Source organism: Saccopteryx bilineata, chromosome 1, assembly GCF_036850765.1.
Source record: "Saccopteryx bilineata isolate mSacBil1 chromosome 1, mSacBil1_pri_phased_curated, whole genome shotgun sequence".
Lineage (NCBI taxonomy): Eukaryota > Metazoa > Chordata > Mammalia > Chiroptera > Emballonuridae > Saccopteryx > Saccopteryx bilineata.
Window position 1 is genome coordinate 160,328,294 of NC_089490.1, and position 18,428 is coordinate 160,346,721.

Genomic DNA, 18,428 nt, shown 5'->3' on the forward strand with positions numbered 1-18,428 from the left:
ATTTTGATCCAAACCAGGAAATCTGAGTATTAACAAGATGTTTGATAATATTTAAAAATTACTTTTAATTTTTTTAGGGGTAAAATATTATTATGGGTATTGCTTTAGAGACACATGTGCAAATATTTACAGACAAAATAACCTCTGGGATTTGCTTCAAAACAGCCATGAGAGGGTGTGGAGAAGCAGTGAGTGTACAGATAAAGATGGCTAGTGAGGAGCTGATCACTATGAAATCAGGAGGGCATACTTCAGGGGCCACATCATGGTACTCTTTGTACTTTGTATGCCAGGTGTTTCCCATAGTGAGAGCAAAATAAAAACTTTAATAATGATATATAAAAGAAATAAAGAGTTTGTCACTAAAAATGATTGCTAAAAGCACTAATGATAGGTATAACTGACTAAAAAAGAAACCACACTCAGAAAAACAGAGTGAGGTACAATAAGCAATAATGATCAAAGCAAAGTGGTAAATATGTAAATCAAATAGCATTGATTAGCCTGACCAGGCGGTGGCGCAGTGGATAAAGCGTTGGACTGGGATGCGGAGGACCCAGGTTCGGGACCCCGAGGTCGCCGGCTTGACTGCGGGCTCATCTGGTTTGAGCAAAGCTCACCAGCTTGGACCCAAGGTCACTGGCTTGAGCAAGGGGTTACTCAGTCTGCTGTGGCCCCACGGTCAAGGCACATGTGGGAGGGCAATCGATGAACAACTAAGGTGTCGCAACAACAACAAAAAACTGATGATTGATGCTTCTCATCTCTCTCTGTTCCTGTTTGTCTGTCCCTGTCTATCCCTCTCTCTGACTCTGTCTCTGTAAAAAAATAAAAAAAATAAATAGCATTGATTATACACACACACATATACATTCACACAGGGTGGGGCAACAGTAGGCTTACAGTTGTTTGTATGAAAAAATAAGATAATTTAAAAATAATAATATAAGAATAAACTCTGTGTCTTGAGTACTCACAATGGTAAACTTACTTTTGCCCCACTCTGTATCTAAAAAACTGTATTCACAGAATTTTAAAACAAGGTAGTACTCTGTGACCCATCAGTTTCACTCCTAGGTATTTACTTGAGAGAAATGTTCACAAAACAACTTCTACAAGAACAAGCTATATTTATAGTAGCCAAAAACTGGAAACAAACCAAATGCCCATAAATAGAACTAATGAAAAATTACATTACAATAAATTCAATTGGCTGACCAGGGGGAAATAACTGAAGTCACACAAATCTTCTATATTTTGACTGGGGTGTAAGTTAAATGGGTAAACACATTTGTCAGAACTCTAATCCATAGTCAAGATAAATGCAGTCAATAAAATAGAACAAGAGATGGTCCAGATGCCACAATTAGCATACAAAATTTTTTTCTTCTTCTTTTTCAAGTTAGAGGAGGGGAGATAGAGAGACAGATTCCCACTTGCACCCTGACCAGGATCCACACGGCAACTCCTATCTGGGGCCAATGCTCTGCCCATCTGGGTACATGCACGCATTTGAGCTATTTTTAGCACCTGAGGTGGATGGAGGCTCCAGTAAGCTATCCTTAGTGCCCAGGGCTGATGCATTCAAACCAATCGAGCCATGGCTATGGGAAGAGAAGAGAGAAGGAAGGAGGGGAGGGGTTCAGATCTTCTGTGGGCCCTGACTGGGAATCAAACCTGGGGCATCCACATGCCAGGCCAACACTCTACCACTGAACCAACCAGTAAGGGTCTAGCATATAAACACTTTAAAGAAACTTTATATACAGGTTCAAGATGTAAAGAAGTATTTGGTCTTAACAAATGCACAGATAGGGAAAAATCAGTAGAGAAAATAAAACTATTACAAAAAAGAAGCAAGTGGAAATTCTAGAACTGAAAATAATAACAACTGAAATAAAAATTTCCCTGCATGTGCTTAGCAGAAGACTGGTAATGGCAAAAAAAAAAAGTATCCAACTAGAAGAACAAGAATAAGATAAAAAGATTAAAATTAAAAATTAAAAAGAATTAGAGCTTCTGTGATGTGGGCAATATTAAGCCATCCAGATTTCCAGAAGGATTAGAGAGAAAAGAACAAAGGGGAAATTTTAATGAACTAATAGCTGAACATTTCCCAAATTTGTTGAAAAACTCAACTTACAGATCTAAAAATATCAGTGAAACCCAAGCAAAAGAAATACTAAAAAACTACACTTAAGCACATCATTGTCTAACTGCTAAAGAGAGAGAGAAAGAATTTTGAAAGGAAATAAAGAAAGCAAAGACATTACATGTAGTGGAAAGTAACAGAAATGATGGCTGAATTCTCATCAGAAAAGGAGTCTAAAAGGTAATTTAGAATATCTGAAGTACTAAAAGAAATAAACTATCAAGTCAAAATTATCTACAGAATATATCCTTAAAAAAAAAGGTGAAATAAAGATATTCTCAAAAAGGGAGAGCATTCTTCTCCACAAGGACTACACAGCAGGAAATAACAGAGGATATTCCTTGGGCTAAAGAGAAATGATACCATATGAATACAAGATCTTCAGGAAGGGCTGGATAATGCCAGAAATAATAAATATAAAGAAAAAATATAAAAGATTTTCTATAGTCTCTTAAGTTCCTTAAAAGTGGTTATTTTAAAACAAAAGAAGTAACATTGTAAAATGGGCCCATAACATCTGTAAAAGTAAAAGATATAACAACAATAATATTTATATAAAATAAGAGAGGGTAGGAATAGGTAGATGAAACTACATTGCTGCAAGGCTCTTATATTTGTACAGTGGGAACTGACAGAAATTCATAGACTGTAATACATTAAGGATGCACACTAGGGTCTTTGAGCAAACACTTTACTAAGTAAATAAACACATACAGGCAAACCCAAAAGAGGAGAGAAAATTTTTTTTTTGGGGGGTAGGGGCAAGAGAAAGAGAGACAGAGGGACCAGCAGGGACAGATAAACAGGAAAGGAGAGAGACAGGAAGCATCAACTCATAGTTGTAGCACTTTAGTTGTTCATAGATTACTTTCTCATGTGCTTTGTTGGAGGGGGGGCTTCAGTTGGGTCAGTGACCCCTTGCTATAGCCAGTGACTTTGAGCTTCAAGCCAGTGACCATGGGGTCACGTCTATGATCACGCACTCAAGCCAGTGACCCCATGCTCAAGCTGTCTAGCCTGTATTCAAGCCAGATGAGCCCGCGTTCAAGCCAGTGACCTTGGGGTTTCGAACCTGGGTCTTCAGCATCCCAGGCTGATGCTCTATCCACTGTGCCAATGCCTGGTCAGGCCAATTTTTCTTTTCTTTCTTCTTTTTATTCTTGGGAACAAGTTTCTTATTTGTAGCTATGAGATCCGGTACTATTCTCCATCCTTCCCCACTGGGTTTCTTTTTTCTTATTTAATTTTGTAATTATTTATAATTTACATTCAATATTATTTTGTATTAGTTTTAGGTGTAAAGCATAATGGTTAGATATATGATAGTCTAAAATATATTTTTCATATAAACCAAAAGAAGGCAAAATAGGAATTCACAGTGAAAAAAAAATAGGCCAAATAGAAATCAATAGGGCCCTGGCCGGTTGGCTCAGTGGTAGAGCATTGGCCTGGCGTGCAGAAGTCCCAGGTTTGATTCCCAGCCAGGGCACACAGGAGAAGAGCCCATCTGCTTCTCCACCCCTCCCCCTCTCCTTCCTCTCTGTATCTCTCTTCCCCTCCCGCAGCCAAGGCTCCACTGGAGCAAAGTTGGCCCGGGTGCTGAGGATGGCTCTGTGGCCTCTGCCTTAGGCGCTAGAATGGCTCTGATTGCAACAGAGCAAGGCCCCAGAGGAGCAGAGCATCGCCCCCTGGTGGGCATGCTGGGTGGATCCCAGTTGGGTGCATGCGGGAGCCTGTCTGACTGCCTCCCCGTTTCCAACTTCAGAAAAATACAAAAAAAAAAGAAAAGAAATCAATAGGAACATGGCATACATAATAATAATATTGGATGTAAAAAATAAACATACCAATTAATAACCAGAAATCATCAAACTAGATTTAAAACAAAAGGTAGCCCTAACTACATGTTGTCTACAATATGATCACTTTCAATTTCAAGACAAATATAGGTTAGCCTGACCAGGCAGTGGCGCAGTGGATAGAGCACTGGACTGCGACACAGAGGACCCAGATTTGAAACCCTGAGGTCACCAACCTGAGCACAGGCTCATCCAGCTTGAGCGAGGGCTCACCAGCTTGAGCATAGGATCACTGGCTTGCGCGTGGGATCATAGACATAACCCCATGGTCACTGGCTTGAGCCCAAAGGTGGCTGGCTTGAATTCAAGGTTGCTGGCTTGAGCAAGGGATCACTGGCTTTGCTGAAGCCCCCTGGTCAAGGCTCATATGAAAAAGCAATCAATTAACAACGAAGGTGCCACAACAAAGAATTGATGCTTCTCATCTCTTTCCCTTCCTGTCTATCCCTATCTGTCCCTCTCTTTGCCTCTCTCTCTGTCAAAAGAAAGAAGAAAGAAAGAAAGAAAGAAAGAAAGAAAGAAAGAAAGAAAGAAAGAAAGAAAGAAAGAAAGATAGATATAGGCTAAACATTTAAAGACTAAGAAAAGTACACCATGAAAACAATAAGCAAAAGGAAGTTGATGTGGCTATATTAAAATTAAGCAAGGCATATTTCAAAGTAACTATTACTAGAGATATAAAAGGGACATTTCATAATGAGAAATATCACTTCTTCAGGAAAAGAAACGAGCCTTAATGTGTATATAACTAATAACAGATTTTCTAAGTGAATGATGAAAAAGTTGATATAATTAATGAAAAAAATAGATAATTTTCACAATTATACTTGGATATGCAATGCCTTCTCTTAGTGATTGATAGAACAAATAAAAAAAATCAGTAAGGACAAAGATTTGAGATTATCAACCACTTTGACCTAACGGATATATCCAGAACATGATGGCCCAACACAGAATAGACATTCTTTTTAAGTAGAAACAGAATATTCAAGAAGACAGAAAGAACAGTCTCAAAAAATTTCAAAAGACTGAAATATTAAAGAGTCTATTCTCTAATTATAATGAAATTAAATAAGAAATCAATAAGAAGACTCCACCAGATATATGAAAATGGATGAACATGCTCAATAATCCATGGCTCCTAAAACAAATCCGAAGAAATCAGAAAACATGTTGAATATACTAATAATGAGAGCACAGCATGCCAAAATTTGTGAAATGAGAAATAATAGAAATCAATGAAACAAAATAAAGCCAAATGTTGGCTCTGTGAGAAGACTATGAAAACTGGTAAACCTGTCTCAAAAATATTCTAGAAAAACAAAAAGAAAACAAAAATTATCTATATGAGAATTAAAAAAAAAAGAACCACAGATCTTGTAAACATTTAAGGGGCAATAAGCAAACCCTTGTAACACTTATTAACATAAATTTAATAATTTAGATGAAATAGAAAAATCCCTGAAAAACATAATTTATGAAAACTGACTCATAAGGAAATAACAAAAAGTTAAATAATCCTATATTAAAGAAGCTGAAGTCATAATTTCATTTCTTCCCACAGAGAAAATTACAGGCCCAGAATGTCACTGGTGAATCCTGTCAACATTTAAGGAAGAAGCAATACCAAGCTTACAAAAATTTTTTAGAAAAATAATTCCCAAGTTTTTTTTATGAGGCCAACATAATCATGATACCAAAACCTAACAAAGAATTATTATACTGAGAAAATTTCTGACAGATATTCACCAAAGAACATATACACAAAAATCCTTTTTTTTTTTTTTAACTTAAGTGAGCTGGGGAAGAAGAGGGACAGACTCCTGCATGAGCCTGAGCCCCGACTGGGATCCACCTGGCAAGCCTTCTACCAGGGGATGTTCTGCATATTTGGGGCCGCTGCTCCGTTGCTTGGCTCTCCTGACATGAGATCTTGGAGCTATTGCAACGGGGGCCAACTTGCATGAACGATTTGAGCCATGGCTGAGGGAGGGAGGGAGAGAAAGAGAGAGTGAAAGAGGGAGACGATGGGGTGGAGAAGCAGATGCTTACTTCTCCTGTGTGCCCTGACCAGGAATCAACCTCAGGACTTCCACACACTGGGCCAATGCTCTACCACTGAGCTAACCAACCAGGGCCTTAAAATGTTAGCAAAAGAAATCAAGCAAATATAAAAGCTAACACATCATGCTCAAGGGGTATTTATCACAGGAACACAAGACAAATTCAACATTCAAAACATCAATGTGCCTGACCTGTGGTGGCGCAGTGGATAAAGCGTCAACCTGGAATGCTGAGGTCACCGGTCCAAGACCCTGTGCTTGCCCGGTCAAGGAACATACAGGAAAGAAGCAAGGTGATGCTTCTTGTTCCTACCTACCCCTCATCCTTTTCCTCTCTCTATCTCCTCTCTCTAAAATCAATAAATAAAATCTTAAAAAACAAAACAAATCAATGTAATTCAACAAAGGAAAAAAAAATCCAGGTGGGTATGAATGAGTAGGACAGTGGTTACCTGATAGGAATTCCTGATTTAAACTACTCCTGAAAGCTGCTCAAATTTCACGACAGGGGTTGACAAACAAAAATATAACTTACCTGGATCAGGGGAATGGTTATTTGGGGGACAACCCTGGACTGAGGGGGCAACTGGAGCTGCTCCCCTGGAAACTGCGATCTGTGATACATCCTGTTGACTTTCCCATCGGCCCTGTTAATGATAAAATCAGTAATTTTGATTCAAATAAATCATTTAACAACAACAACAAAACACACCTAAACATAGTTAACAAATAAAACCTGTTACACATTGTTAAAACTTATTTCTTTGAAAGGACATGATCAATTTGGGATAGTAAGTACTTTTCCTCTTGTACTTTCACCTTCTTTAGATAGTGTAATTCCCTTAGTAACAGTGACAGCTCACATTCCGATTTCCCTCCAGCTTACTGCTGACTATGTAGCCTCCTCAGTTCCATCCTAACAGTCTTCCTACTGCAGCATGGTGCTTCCCACAAACACGCCTCCTTCTGAAATCTGCCCTTATGTTCTGCTTCCTGCTCTTCTGCCCCAGGGTCCCCTTTTTCACTGCAGATGCCGACTGAAACCCAGAGCAATTCTAGTGGAGGCCTCCTCTCCAGGCGTGCATCTTCTCATCCATTCACATATCGTTCATGAAAGTAAAAATTCTAGAACAGTGTACTGCCACATGTCTCATTTTAAATAGACATTAAAAAGATAAGCTCTAGTTAAGCCCAAATCAAGTAATCACAGGTTCCCAAACTGGATGTCTCTGACTTAACAAGTTTTATTGTACTCTCAGCTTATTTTATAAATTCCATTACAGAGATTTCACCTGACACCAGAAAAATGCCAACCAGGCAATGCATTAATTCACCATTCTAAAACTTGTGGTGAGCCATAACAATGGTGTTATCATCAAAGCACTTTTTACATCAGTGCCATCTAGGAAACAAATAAACCCCAACCAAATATTACAAGTACAAAAACCAGTAATAGAGATGACATACAAATCTTTTAAGTGCTTTAAGTTCCCTTCTGACCCTCTGATAATCACTCTGACTTCTATTTCTCTAGAGTTAAATAATGGTATTTTATATTCATTTAGGCTAGTATCTCACAGATGAGCGGCCCTAACGATTAAGCTGCGTTTTCATTAGTGATCACCTGCAGAGTGAGTTCTTCGCTGCCTCTGAAGATGGATTGGGGTGGAAAGACCTTAGGTTTCAGCTCTGTATTGGAAACCTATCTGCTTTTAGCAGCAACCTAAGCACTGATCATAAAATCAATAAGCCCTAAGTGATCTGGATCCTGTTTACCCTAGAGAACACTTTTCCCTAGGAACTCTCTCAGCACTTGATACTTTAAAAAATGGTATAATGCTTAGCATTAGGAAGGAAACAAAATAGATGTGAGGAGCAATTCGGGAAACCATGAGTTCTGCAGCAGCATTTGTGTTACTATGAATCACACACTGATTTACATACTTTAATGTTTCATTAATGTTTTTTGCATTTAAATTTAATTATCTGTCTGGGAAGCGACAGCTCTGTGTATTCGGGGACATTACAATCAGTTGGCTGAACATGAAGGTCAATACTCTTTGGAGCTTCACAGAGGAAAGAAGCCTCATGCTTTGTTTACAGTGTTCAGCTCATGCAAGGTTATTTTGAAGACAACTTACTTAATTGGAGAATAAATTTATTTTCATATTTTGGGTTTTTCTGCCCAGTTTGGCAGCTGACAGAGTGGCACTCTATCCCTTAGGAAAACTAAGTAGCTGATTTGAAGTCAGCACCTCAGTTGTTTGGTGTATAATAGTCCAATGACAAATAATGCAGGTGTCACCTCTTCCCCGAGGCACTCTCGGGGCTCTGCTAGCTTCCCGAGTAATTTTTCCCAGTTGGCACTCCCACACAATGTTACTACCAAATCAGAATGAAAGCAATAACTCTTACTGTCTCATATATTCAACTATCTCAAGTGAGAACACTTGAAAGGATGCACAGTACCTTAATTAATACCGCCTTAGCCACATTGCTAGCCCTATCGGATAATGAAAAACGGAGACACGTTTCACTTCATCCATCTACCTTAACCTTCATCTTAACCTTGAGGAGTCCCAAATGCTAACTGTTCCCAACTCTTGCGGACTAGACACAAGGACACAGGGCATCTCAGATCACCCTGGATAGGAGCTCTGCTTCGGAGGGAACAACAAATCTGGATGATAAACTGGGTAAAGTCTCCTCCCTCCTCTCTGACACCCACAGAGCTCTGGGGAACACTCCGCTGACATCGCTCACTGCACTGTTTTTCTCCTGCAGGATGTCCCACGCTTCTGCCCGAAAAGAAACCCATGATTCAGGATCTAGCTCTACACACTGCCCATCGGGCACAAGGCAATTTGTGTTGCCAATAAATTGTATGTGCTTGGTTGTTCTAGAATCAGTTTTCCCTTTACTGAAATGTTGGGGCTCAGGGGAAAGTATCCCAGGTAAAGGTGCTTTAGAGGGAGATGAACTCAGGACAATGAATAAAAAGCACCTGGCCAGACAATGGACCACTGGACTACTTTCTCTTATAAACTCAGTTCCCAAAGTAAAAAAGTATGGTGTTTGGTTGTTGTTGTTGTTTTTTAAATTTCTACTGTAGTAATCTCCACCCCACTACCCTGAATCTAAAAAGATACATCTGTGATCTGTTTCTAACAATCTGCCTGCCTGTCTATCAAACTTCAGAATCAGCCTAAAATTAGGAGAGGACAAGAGAGAAAACTCTGGGTTATCCTGGATCCATGCACTAGCTTCGTATATGTGAGGAATTATTTGTGCTCCTAGGCTGAATTCAAGGACACAAAGCCCTATTTGACAGCCATTGTTTGTATCTAGCACCATGCTTAACGGCAATTTTGAACAGGGAAAAACAAAGGAGTCTCTCAGCTGCTTTCAGAACGTGGTTTGGTCCATGTACACCCAGTTTTCCTGTTACGGCTCTCCTGAGAGACAGAGATTCTTTAGGTTTTCTGTAAAGATGTCTGTTTTTCATCAGGAAAGTAACAAAGAGGTAATTAAAGAGAAGTGACATGCCAGAACCAAAGGTAACTTCTAACGCAACTAAAGAAGAGCCTCACATCTGGCGTCAACCTTTTCCAACCAACCAACTAATGAATGAACAACAGTTTTCGGGAAGGGAATGTGGCCAAAATAATACACAATTCAGTTTTGTTAACTGGATACTCATTTAAGCTTCTGGCTGGTTTTTTTGTTTGTTTGTTTGATGTTTATTTTATTGATTTTAGAGAGAGGAAGGGAGAGAGCAGGACAGAGATGGGAACATCTGTTCCTGTATGTACCCTGACTGGGATTGAACTGGCAACCTCTGCACTTCAAGACAATGCTCTAACCAACTGAGCTATCTGGCCAGGGCCTGGCTGCTTTTAATTGCATCAAAAACTCCAATCAGAAGATGACAAACACACTATCTTACTAACTTATAAAAAAATTTAATTCCATCTAGATGGTTTTAGAAATACTGATATTTTTATGTTGACAATGTTCCTTACATTGCAAATATGTTAATGCACAGCCGATTTTTATTTATTTATTTATTTTTAATTAAAAAAATTTTTTTTTTACAGAGACAGAGAGAGTCAGAGAGATGGATAGATAGGGACAGACAGACAGGAACGGAGAGAGATGAGAAGCATCAATCATCAGTTTTTCGTTGCAATACCTTAGTTGTTCATTGATTGCTTTCTCATATGTGCCTCGACCGTGGGCCTTCAGCAGACTGAGTAACCCCTTATTCGAGCCAGCGACTTTGGGTCCAAGCTGGTGAGCTTTGCTCAAACCAGATGAGCCCGCGCTCAAACTGGCGACCTCAGGGTCTCGAACCTGGGTCCTCCACATTCCAGTCTGATGCTCTATCCATTGCGCCACTGCCTGGTCAGGTGCACAGCTGATTTTTAGATGAAAAAACAATCTGCTGAAATTAATTCTGCACCTAAGTATGTGTCCATCTCGGAAAGCTGGTCATAAAAAGTTTGCTAATTTTAATTTGATCTATTAAAAAATTGCCTTACAATCATGATGAAATATCCAGTAATGGTAAGCAGCAACATCACTGCAATTAGAAATATTTTATATTTTTAATTGAAAAGCTTATTAAGAGTGATTTCTTTTAAGCCCTAAGGTGAATTTAAAAGTTGGAAGTTTTTAACAGAATTTAATTTTGACAGAGCTCAGTAAGAACAATTGCAATTTTAATATGGAGCAAGGATCAATAAATAAGGGAACGCAAAATCTGACTGGCTGAATTCAGAATTACAGGTCAAACTGAGGTTGTTTTCAGTATCCCTACCACTTCCCCTCACCTCCCTGAGGGCCCTAATCCTATGACACTCTCTGATCCTGCCTCCCTGCCCCAACTTTTAATGTCGCTCTGCTCCCAAATGATGGGTCTTTGCCAGGATAATAACTGAAAACCAGGAGACAGGGAGACCTGAGCCTGCTCTGTGGCTGTGCCCTGATCCCACTCATTACTTCAGCCAACCCGAACGCTCTGTATCACATGGGAAGACAGCACTTCAGGTTCCTACTGTATAATTCAGATCCGTAATCAAGATCAGAGGGACAAACACATAGATCAATATAAACAAAAAACCCAGGAAAAGGGCATCAAGTTGGCGAGGTAGGCGTAACTAATGTAATCCAATTTTCAATGATTTCAAAACAAGTTTTCTAGCATTTTAAGCATCATTAATTCCAGGTTAAAATTATATTTCTGACTCAGCTCTCTTGAACATTAAACACTTCCATGCAAAGAAACCAGGATGGCCCGGCTGAGCCGAGTTCTGTGGTGGGAAAGGCGCGCAGAGCACGTCTCACATTTCCACTCCTCTCCCCATCCCACGCTTAGGGAAAGAACATCTTACGCATGCTCATATATCTACTTGTACTATTTGCTTAAGACAAATTAACTCCAACTCCACCCATTCCAGAGCCTTCTACATTCAGTAAGATGCCTTAACTCCTGTTCTCTTTTGACAGATACTTTTTACAGTCATAGACCCAGACCAAGGAACATTTGAGAAGAATCATCCATACTGACAACCAAAGTTATTTTTATAAAAGGGTAAGAGCCAAAAACTTTATGCAGTGTCAATTTATTCATTCTAGAGAAACTACATTTAAAAATACATTCTTAATCCCAAGGTAAAAGCAAAATAGTAGGATAGCAGTGTATCCCACTCATTAGGAAAACCTAATGGATTCATTACCTCTCCCTGGAGCTCTGAAAACTGAAGAGTACAAGAAGACCCCAAAAGAAAAAGAAAAAACAACATGAGTATTTGAGATTTTCCAGAACAATTTCTTCAATAATCTTTCCTTGAGCATTTTGTGCACAAATTGTTATGGAAAAACCAACTGGAGGCTCTCTCAAACTACTACACACAAGAAACAAAAACTTCTAGCAACTTTACAGGTAGAGAATGAAATTTTTACATTTTAATTTATTTAATTTTTACAGAGGTAATTTGCTCACATGATCCAAAACCCAGTAATATAAAAAGGCACATGTGCAGTGAGAAGTCGCCTGCTCAGTCCCCGACATGTGCCCACTCTCTTGCCGGGCCAATGAGGAATGGTATTAGTATCTCATCTACCCTCATATGGTTTCTTATGTACCTTTAAGATAATCTATAAACAGCCCCACGCAATTCCTTCTTGTCCTCGCCTTAATTATACAAATGGCATCATACTATGTCCTGCACTATTTAATCACTTAGTATATCCTGGTGATATACTAAGTTTATATACCAAACTTCCATACTAATACCTAGAGGAGGAGTTCCTACTTAATTTTGCAGCTACACAGCACCCTATTTACTTATCTGTGCATGTGTGTGCACAACCTGGTGCAGACTAAATACAGTTTAACCAGACCGAACCAACAGACATTTAGTTTGTTTCTAACTCTCTGCCATTAAAAACAATGTCACAGTGAACACCCTCGTGTGGTTGTGTCACGTGTATATAAGCACGCTGCCGTGTAAAGGGATTTAAAAGGGTTTAGATAATTTGTATGTCAATTAGCTTAAACACTACCCAACTATGATGAACTCTATTGTGGATAGCATTCATATTAAACTTTGAATTCAAGGCAATGCTATACTTGAAGATGTTTTTCATTGTTCCATTTAAAAGGCCACTGGGAGAACTCTGTTCCTTGCTGCTAATGGTGGGCGAGGCAGCAGGGGCTCTTTTCTCACTAGTAAGAATATAAAATTTTAAGAATATTCATTTTCCCTAAAAATATTTTAAGATGCTCTGCTTTGGATGATAATACTGAGGGGCCTCTCATCTGAAAATGGGGGAGCCGCTCTGCACTCCCCAGTGACGTGAGCCTGAAATCAGAACTTCGCTGCTTCCTTTTCCTTTCACTCCTAGCATCACTGCTATAATCCTCTCTCCCATGAATTGCCTTATTCATTGAATAGGCCCATCCATAACAATCTCAGAACAATTTTCCTCTATCTGTCCCCTAGAGTAAAGCAAAAGGTCTCTAATTTTGATATGTGAGCTTTCATTTAACCTGTTAATCTTTAAAAACAAGTGAGAAGTCAGGTAACGCCCACAGGACAGGAACAAGATGTTGACTGAAGCCCAGTTACACCTGATACCCTTTCAGGGCTCATGGGTGCCAAGAGTTCAAAGAAAGACAAAGGGACAGTTCCATGGCTGAACTGGGAACAAAGTCAGTAATGGCACACTGGCACCTTTGGCTTTCCTGATGACACTTCCAGTGTTTGTCAGAGGGTGAGGACAGCCATAGTTAGGAAGGGGTGAGAGAGGCCGAATTTTGTGGAAGACTGCAAACTGGGGAGAAATGGGTATTTAACTTTTGTGAAGTGTGTGACAACGTAAAGTATACATTGCACTAGAGTGGAGACCTCCATGTCCTATTACTGCAACAGCACGATGACACCAGGAAACCTGAGAGGAAGGAACTCAGACTTCCTCATCTTCGCTAAGTTATCCAGGCATCCCAAGCAACCAAGATGACTCAAAGGGGAAGGTCCTGGTAGAGTAGCAAAAATGTGTAAAGTTATATTTACTCCTTTAAATGACACATCCAGCTAACTTCTTCCCAGTCCTTCACAGAAATTGCCCTGGGAAAGGTCTCTAATAAATTCTTTTTTTATGTATGTATGTATTTATTTATTTATTTTTACAGAGACAGAGAGAGAGTCAGAGAGAGCGATAGACAGGGAAGACACAGGAACAGAGAGATGAGAAGCATCAATCATCAGTTTCTCATTGCGCATTGCGACACCTTAGTTGTTCATTGATTGCCTTCCCACATGCGCCTTGACCGTGGGCCTTCAGCAGACCGAGTAAACCACTCGCTTGAGCCAGGGACCTTGGGTCCAAGCTGGTGAGTTTTTTTGCTCAAACCAGATGAGCCCGCACTCAAGCTGGCAACCTCGGAGTCTCAAACCTGGGTCCTCAGCATCCCAGTCTGACTCCCTATCCACTGCACCACCACCTGGTCAGGCTCTAATAAATTCTTAATTGTCACATCCAAAGTAGTCTTTTAGTCCTCATTTTATGTCTCTAAAGACCCCGGAAGGGGTCCTTCTCCCACCATGTCCCAGCCACTCTCCCTCGCAGGCCTTCTTCCTGTCTGAGGACTCCTTCCAGCTGCTCTGGCCAGTGCTGCTCCTGCACTTGCCCTAAGCGTTATCACCATGTCCATGTAGCTTCACCTTTGTGATGCAATCCCTTCCACTACTTCATCTATGCTCTGGCCTCTCGAATCTATCTTCACCCCAGGCTTCCAGACGCTTGAAACGGCCTAGATACCTTAATGTCAAAAATTGAACGAAATCGCCTGACCTGTGGTGGCACAGTGGATAAAGCGTCGACCTGGAAATGCTGAGGTCGTCGGTTCGAAACCCTGGGCTTGCCTGATCAAGGCACATATGGGAGTTGATGCTTCAAGCTCCTCCCCCCTTCTCTCTCCCTCTCTGTCTCTCTCTCCTCTCCCTCTCTGTCTCTCTCTCCTCTCTAAAAATGAATAAAATAAAAAATAAAAAAAATTGAACGAAATCATGTTCTTCCCCAAGAACACCTCTTGCAGCTCACAGCTACATACTGTCACCCAGAAACTCAGATGTCACCCCAGTCTCCTCCTTTGCTCAACTTCATCCTTCAGGCCCAAAGGGTTCTGCAGATTCTATCTCCTTAATATACTGTCAATCTTCTCCCCGTCCCACCGCTGAATCGTCTCCCTTACCCTATCTCTCTACAGCCAATTAAATTTTTTTTGTACTTTTGCATCGATAACTGCAAACATTTGTGTTATATACATTATTCTAATGTAATTTTACAGATCATAATCAGGAACACAAGTGGGGTTTAAGTGAACTGTTAAAAAAAATAAACCCTTTCAATTCAAACTTAAGCATGTTACTGCCTTATTGTTGCAGTGGGTCCCCAATTCCCCGATGTTCCCTGGCACTTCTGTTGGAAGTTCTGCAAGAAGGCCCCTCTTCTCTGGGCTCCGCCCACGATGCGCCCTACTCTCACTGCACACACTGTCATCAGCATGACAAGCTTTCTTGTCCCTCCATGCTCTGTGCATGCTGCTACGTCAACTCCCTCCTGCCTGGGGTGGGGGGCTCACTGCCTCTCCAGCGTGACGCTCGCAGGTGGTACACCTCCCTGTGGCCTCTCTCAACCCTGCACAATGCATGCAACAGTGCCTGCTCCTCCTCGGGCTGCTGCTCTACTCAGTCATATTTCTGTCAGTTCCTTTATTCTACTTATTTGATGTAGAAGAAGCACAATGATTTTCTTTCAAGGATATACTATTACTTCCTCCGTTTAAACATAGAAAACTAAAGGGAAATATAAAAGCTGAAGAAATTTTGGCCACTATTTTCCAGAAACTTACAATGAGGGTTTGGGTTAGACGTAGTCCCCAGCCCCCCCCCAAAAAACACAGAAAGTCATTTTTTCTTGTAAGTATGTTTCTCTTAAAATATTTTATTTATTAAAAAATATATTTTATTATTTACATTTAAAAATATTAATTTTCCAAAAACTCTGCTTTGTTCAGGTAATCGCAAGTTCAGGTAACCTATGCTTATCAAGAGCTAAACAAACCTATCATGGGGCCAACATGAAGGAGCACTGAACCTGAGCACACTTTCAGAGACATGGTAGATGGTCAGTAAACTGACGAGCCGAAGAGCAATTTGTCTATAAACACTGATGTAGCTCGTTGCTAAGATCCAGGTTACTAGTAGTTTGCCCGAAGTAACAGGATATATACACATAAATATGTGTGTGTGTATGTATGTATGTGTATATATATACATACATATACATATATATACATGCACATATATATAGGTATTTGTATATATATGTATACATATGTATGTATTTTTAAGGTAAATTACTAATAACCTAGATATTAAAAATAAATAATTTTAAAATCAATTTTATAGCACTATTCTTTTTTTTTTTTTTTTTTGCATTTTTCTGAAGCTGGAAACAGGGAGAGACAGTCAGACAGACTCCCGCATGCGCCTGACCAGGATCCACCCAGCACGCCCACCAGGGGCGACGCTCTGCCCACTAGGGGGCGATGCTCTGCCCTTCTGGGGCGTCGCTATGTCACGACCAGAGCCACTCTAGCGCCTGGGGCAGAGGCCAAGGAGCCATCCCCAGCGCCCAGGCCATCTTTGCTCCAATGGAGCCTCGGCTGCGGGAGGGGAAGAGGGAGACAGAGAGGAAGGAGAGGGGGAGGGGTGGAGAAGCAGATGGGCGCTTCTCCTGTGTGCCCTGGCCGGGAATAGAACCCGGGACCCCTGCACGCCAGGCCGACGCTCTACCACTGAGCCAACTGGCCAGGGCCTATAGCACTATTCTTAAATTGTTATAAGAAAGATGTGTGGTGGACTTGTGCACCTGAAACCTGTATAATTTTGTTGACCAATATCACCCCAATGAATCCAATTTTAAAAAAAGATTTAAAAAAACAGTACAATAAACAGATGTTATAAGGAAAATTTAAAACATACACTAAACTAGAATGTAGGATAATTAACAATAATAATAGGAGTACTATAATGAATTCCACTGGGCTGTAATAATTATCATTAGATAGCCAATCTTATTTTATCTATACCCCTAGTCCAACCCACACCAAAATTACTCTGAAACAACTGCCTAATATCAGACTATTTTATGTAACTCTGTTCACCTGTAACCTCCAAGCATTAAGATGTCAGTACAGAGCACGGTACTCACATTTGAAAGCACCAGCACCTAACCAGGGTCCTCAAAAAATATTAGACACAAAACTGTAATGTAACATCTAATTATGACAATTCAAGAGAATCTTTTAAGTAAATAATAATGATATTATCTATGCTTAAAACTCTGTTAAATTGTGGCAAGCTATATGAACAAGTAAATAAATTCCAGCTAACAAAATTTCTTTTCCCTTATTTTTCTTTCTTTTTTTTTTTTTTTCATTTTTCTGAAGCTGGAAACAGGGAGAGACAGTCAAACAGACTCCTGCATGCGCCCAACCGGGATCCACCGGGCACGCCCACCAGGGGCGACGCTCTGCCCACCAGGGGGCGATGCTCTGCCCATCCTGGGCGTCGCCATGTTGCGACCAGAGCCACTCTAGCGCCTGGGGCAGAGGCCAAGGAGCCATCCCCAGCGCCCGGGCCATCTTTGCTCCAATGGAGCCTTGGCTGCGGGAGGGGAAGAGAGAGACAGAGAGGGAAAGCGCGGCGGAGGGGTGGAGAAGCAAATGGGCACTTCTCCTGTGTGCCCTGGCCGGGAATCGAACCTGGGTCCTCCGCACTCTAGGCCGACGCTCTACCGTTGAGCCAACCGGCCAGGGCTCTTTCTTTAAACAAATAATACTAACTTTAGGTATAATATTCTTATTTCTCATACATTTTCAATCATTAATCAATATTTTACTATTAAAAATCTGACTTGGAAGTTCCATTTCTGACACTAACAGGAAGAGTATTTTAAACAGAAATATGAACTTAGTAACAAATTTGGTTTTTACCTCTAAAGATTAACAGGAAGGTCTGTTAAATAGTAGTCTAACTATCTGATAAAAATAAATGAACTCAAACACATTCCAATACCCTTCATATGTATAGAATAGCAAGATGAATTCTGGACTGCAAAACTAGTAGTGTGTACTGAGAGGAGGAAAGCGGAGTGGGAAGTAGATCTAAAACTGGCAGAACATAGTTACAAACCCTCACCTTGTTGCTGCCCAGACTGTAGGATGGAATGAGATCTTGTCGGCTGCCAGATAACTGAAGAGAAATTAAGGAGGGGGATTAGTCCTTTACGTGTAAAAGTCCTGGAAACACAAGACTAAAAACCAAATCAACAGAATGTTCAAGTTGGAAAGTAGTAAAAAGGCTGTCAAGACCAAAGTTGCAAATAAGACTAGTGGGCTTTGGTACAATTTTTAAATTGAATTGTTTATCAACAATTTAAAGATGGGAGGTTTGTATGGGATCAGCTATCCAGTTTATACTGAGGCAACAAACAACTGGGCTCAAATAAGAGGTATTTCCTTCATTTATCCCCTTCCATTTGAAAGACACTGGGTTACTGGTTATCTTATCATATCCTTTTTTTGGGGTATTCATAGCAAATATATAAAAACAAACTACTTATTTTAAACCATAGGATTCTAAATACCAAATCTCTGCATATATCAGTACACTGTAATATACCATTTTCTGAAGCAATGAGAAGATATTAATGTTGAATTAAAGTGGGATTACTTAGTCTTTGAGAATGTCCCCAATCTTTTAGTGTGAGAGCATTAGAGAT

General features: G+C 40.2%; 1 protein-coding gene and 1 non-coding gene across 3 annotated transcripts in view; both read right to left on the reverse strand.

Annotated features, from left to right (window-relative positions):
• Positions 1–18,428, reverse strand: part of KIF13B (kinesin family member 13B) — a 244,088-nt gene that overhangs the window by 39,808 nt on the left and 185,852 nt on the right. For both annotated transcript variants that reach the window (XM_066278635.1, XM_066278644.1), the window contains 2 exons: positions 17,846–17,899; positions 6,610–6,721 (listed from right to left, as the gene is read on the reverse strand). In XM_066278635.1, coding sequence (XP_066134732.1) covers positions 6,610–6,721; positions 17,846–17,899 — 166 coding nt within the window. The remainder of the gene's footprint in view (positions 1–6,609; positions 6,722–17,845; positions 17,900–18,428) is intronic.
• Positions 17,389–17,464, reverse strand: TRNAS-AGA (transfer RNA serine (anticodon AGA)). The gene has a single exon. It is a non-coding gene; the product is annotated as a tRNA-Ser (tRNA).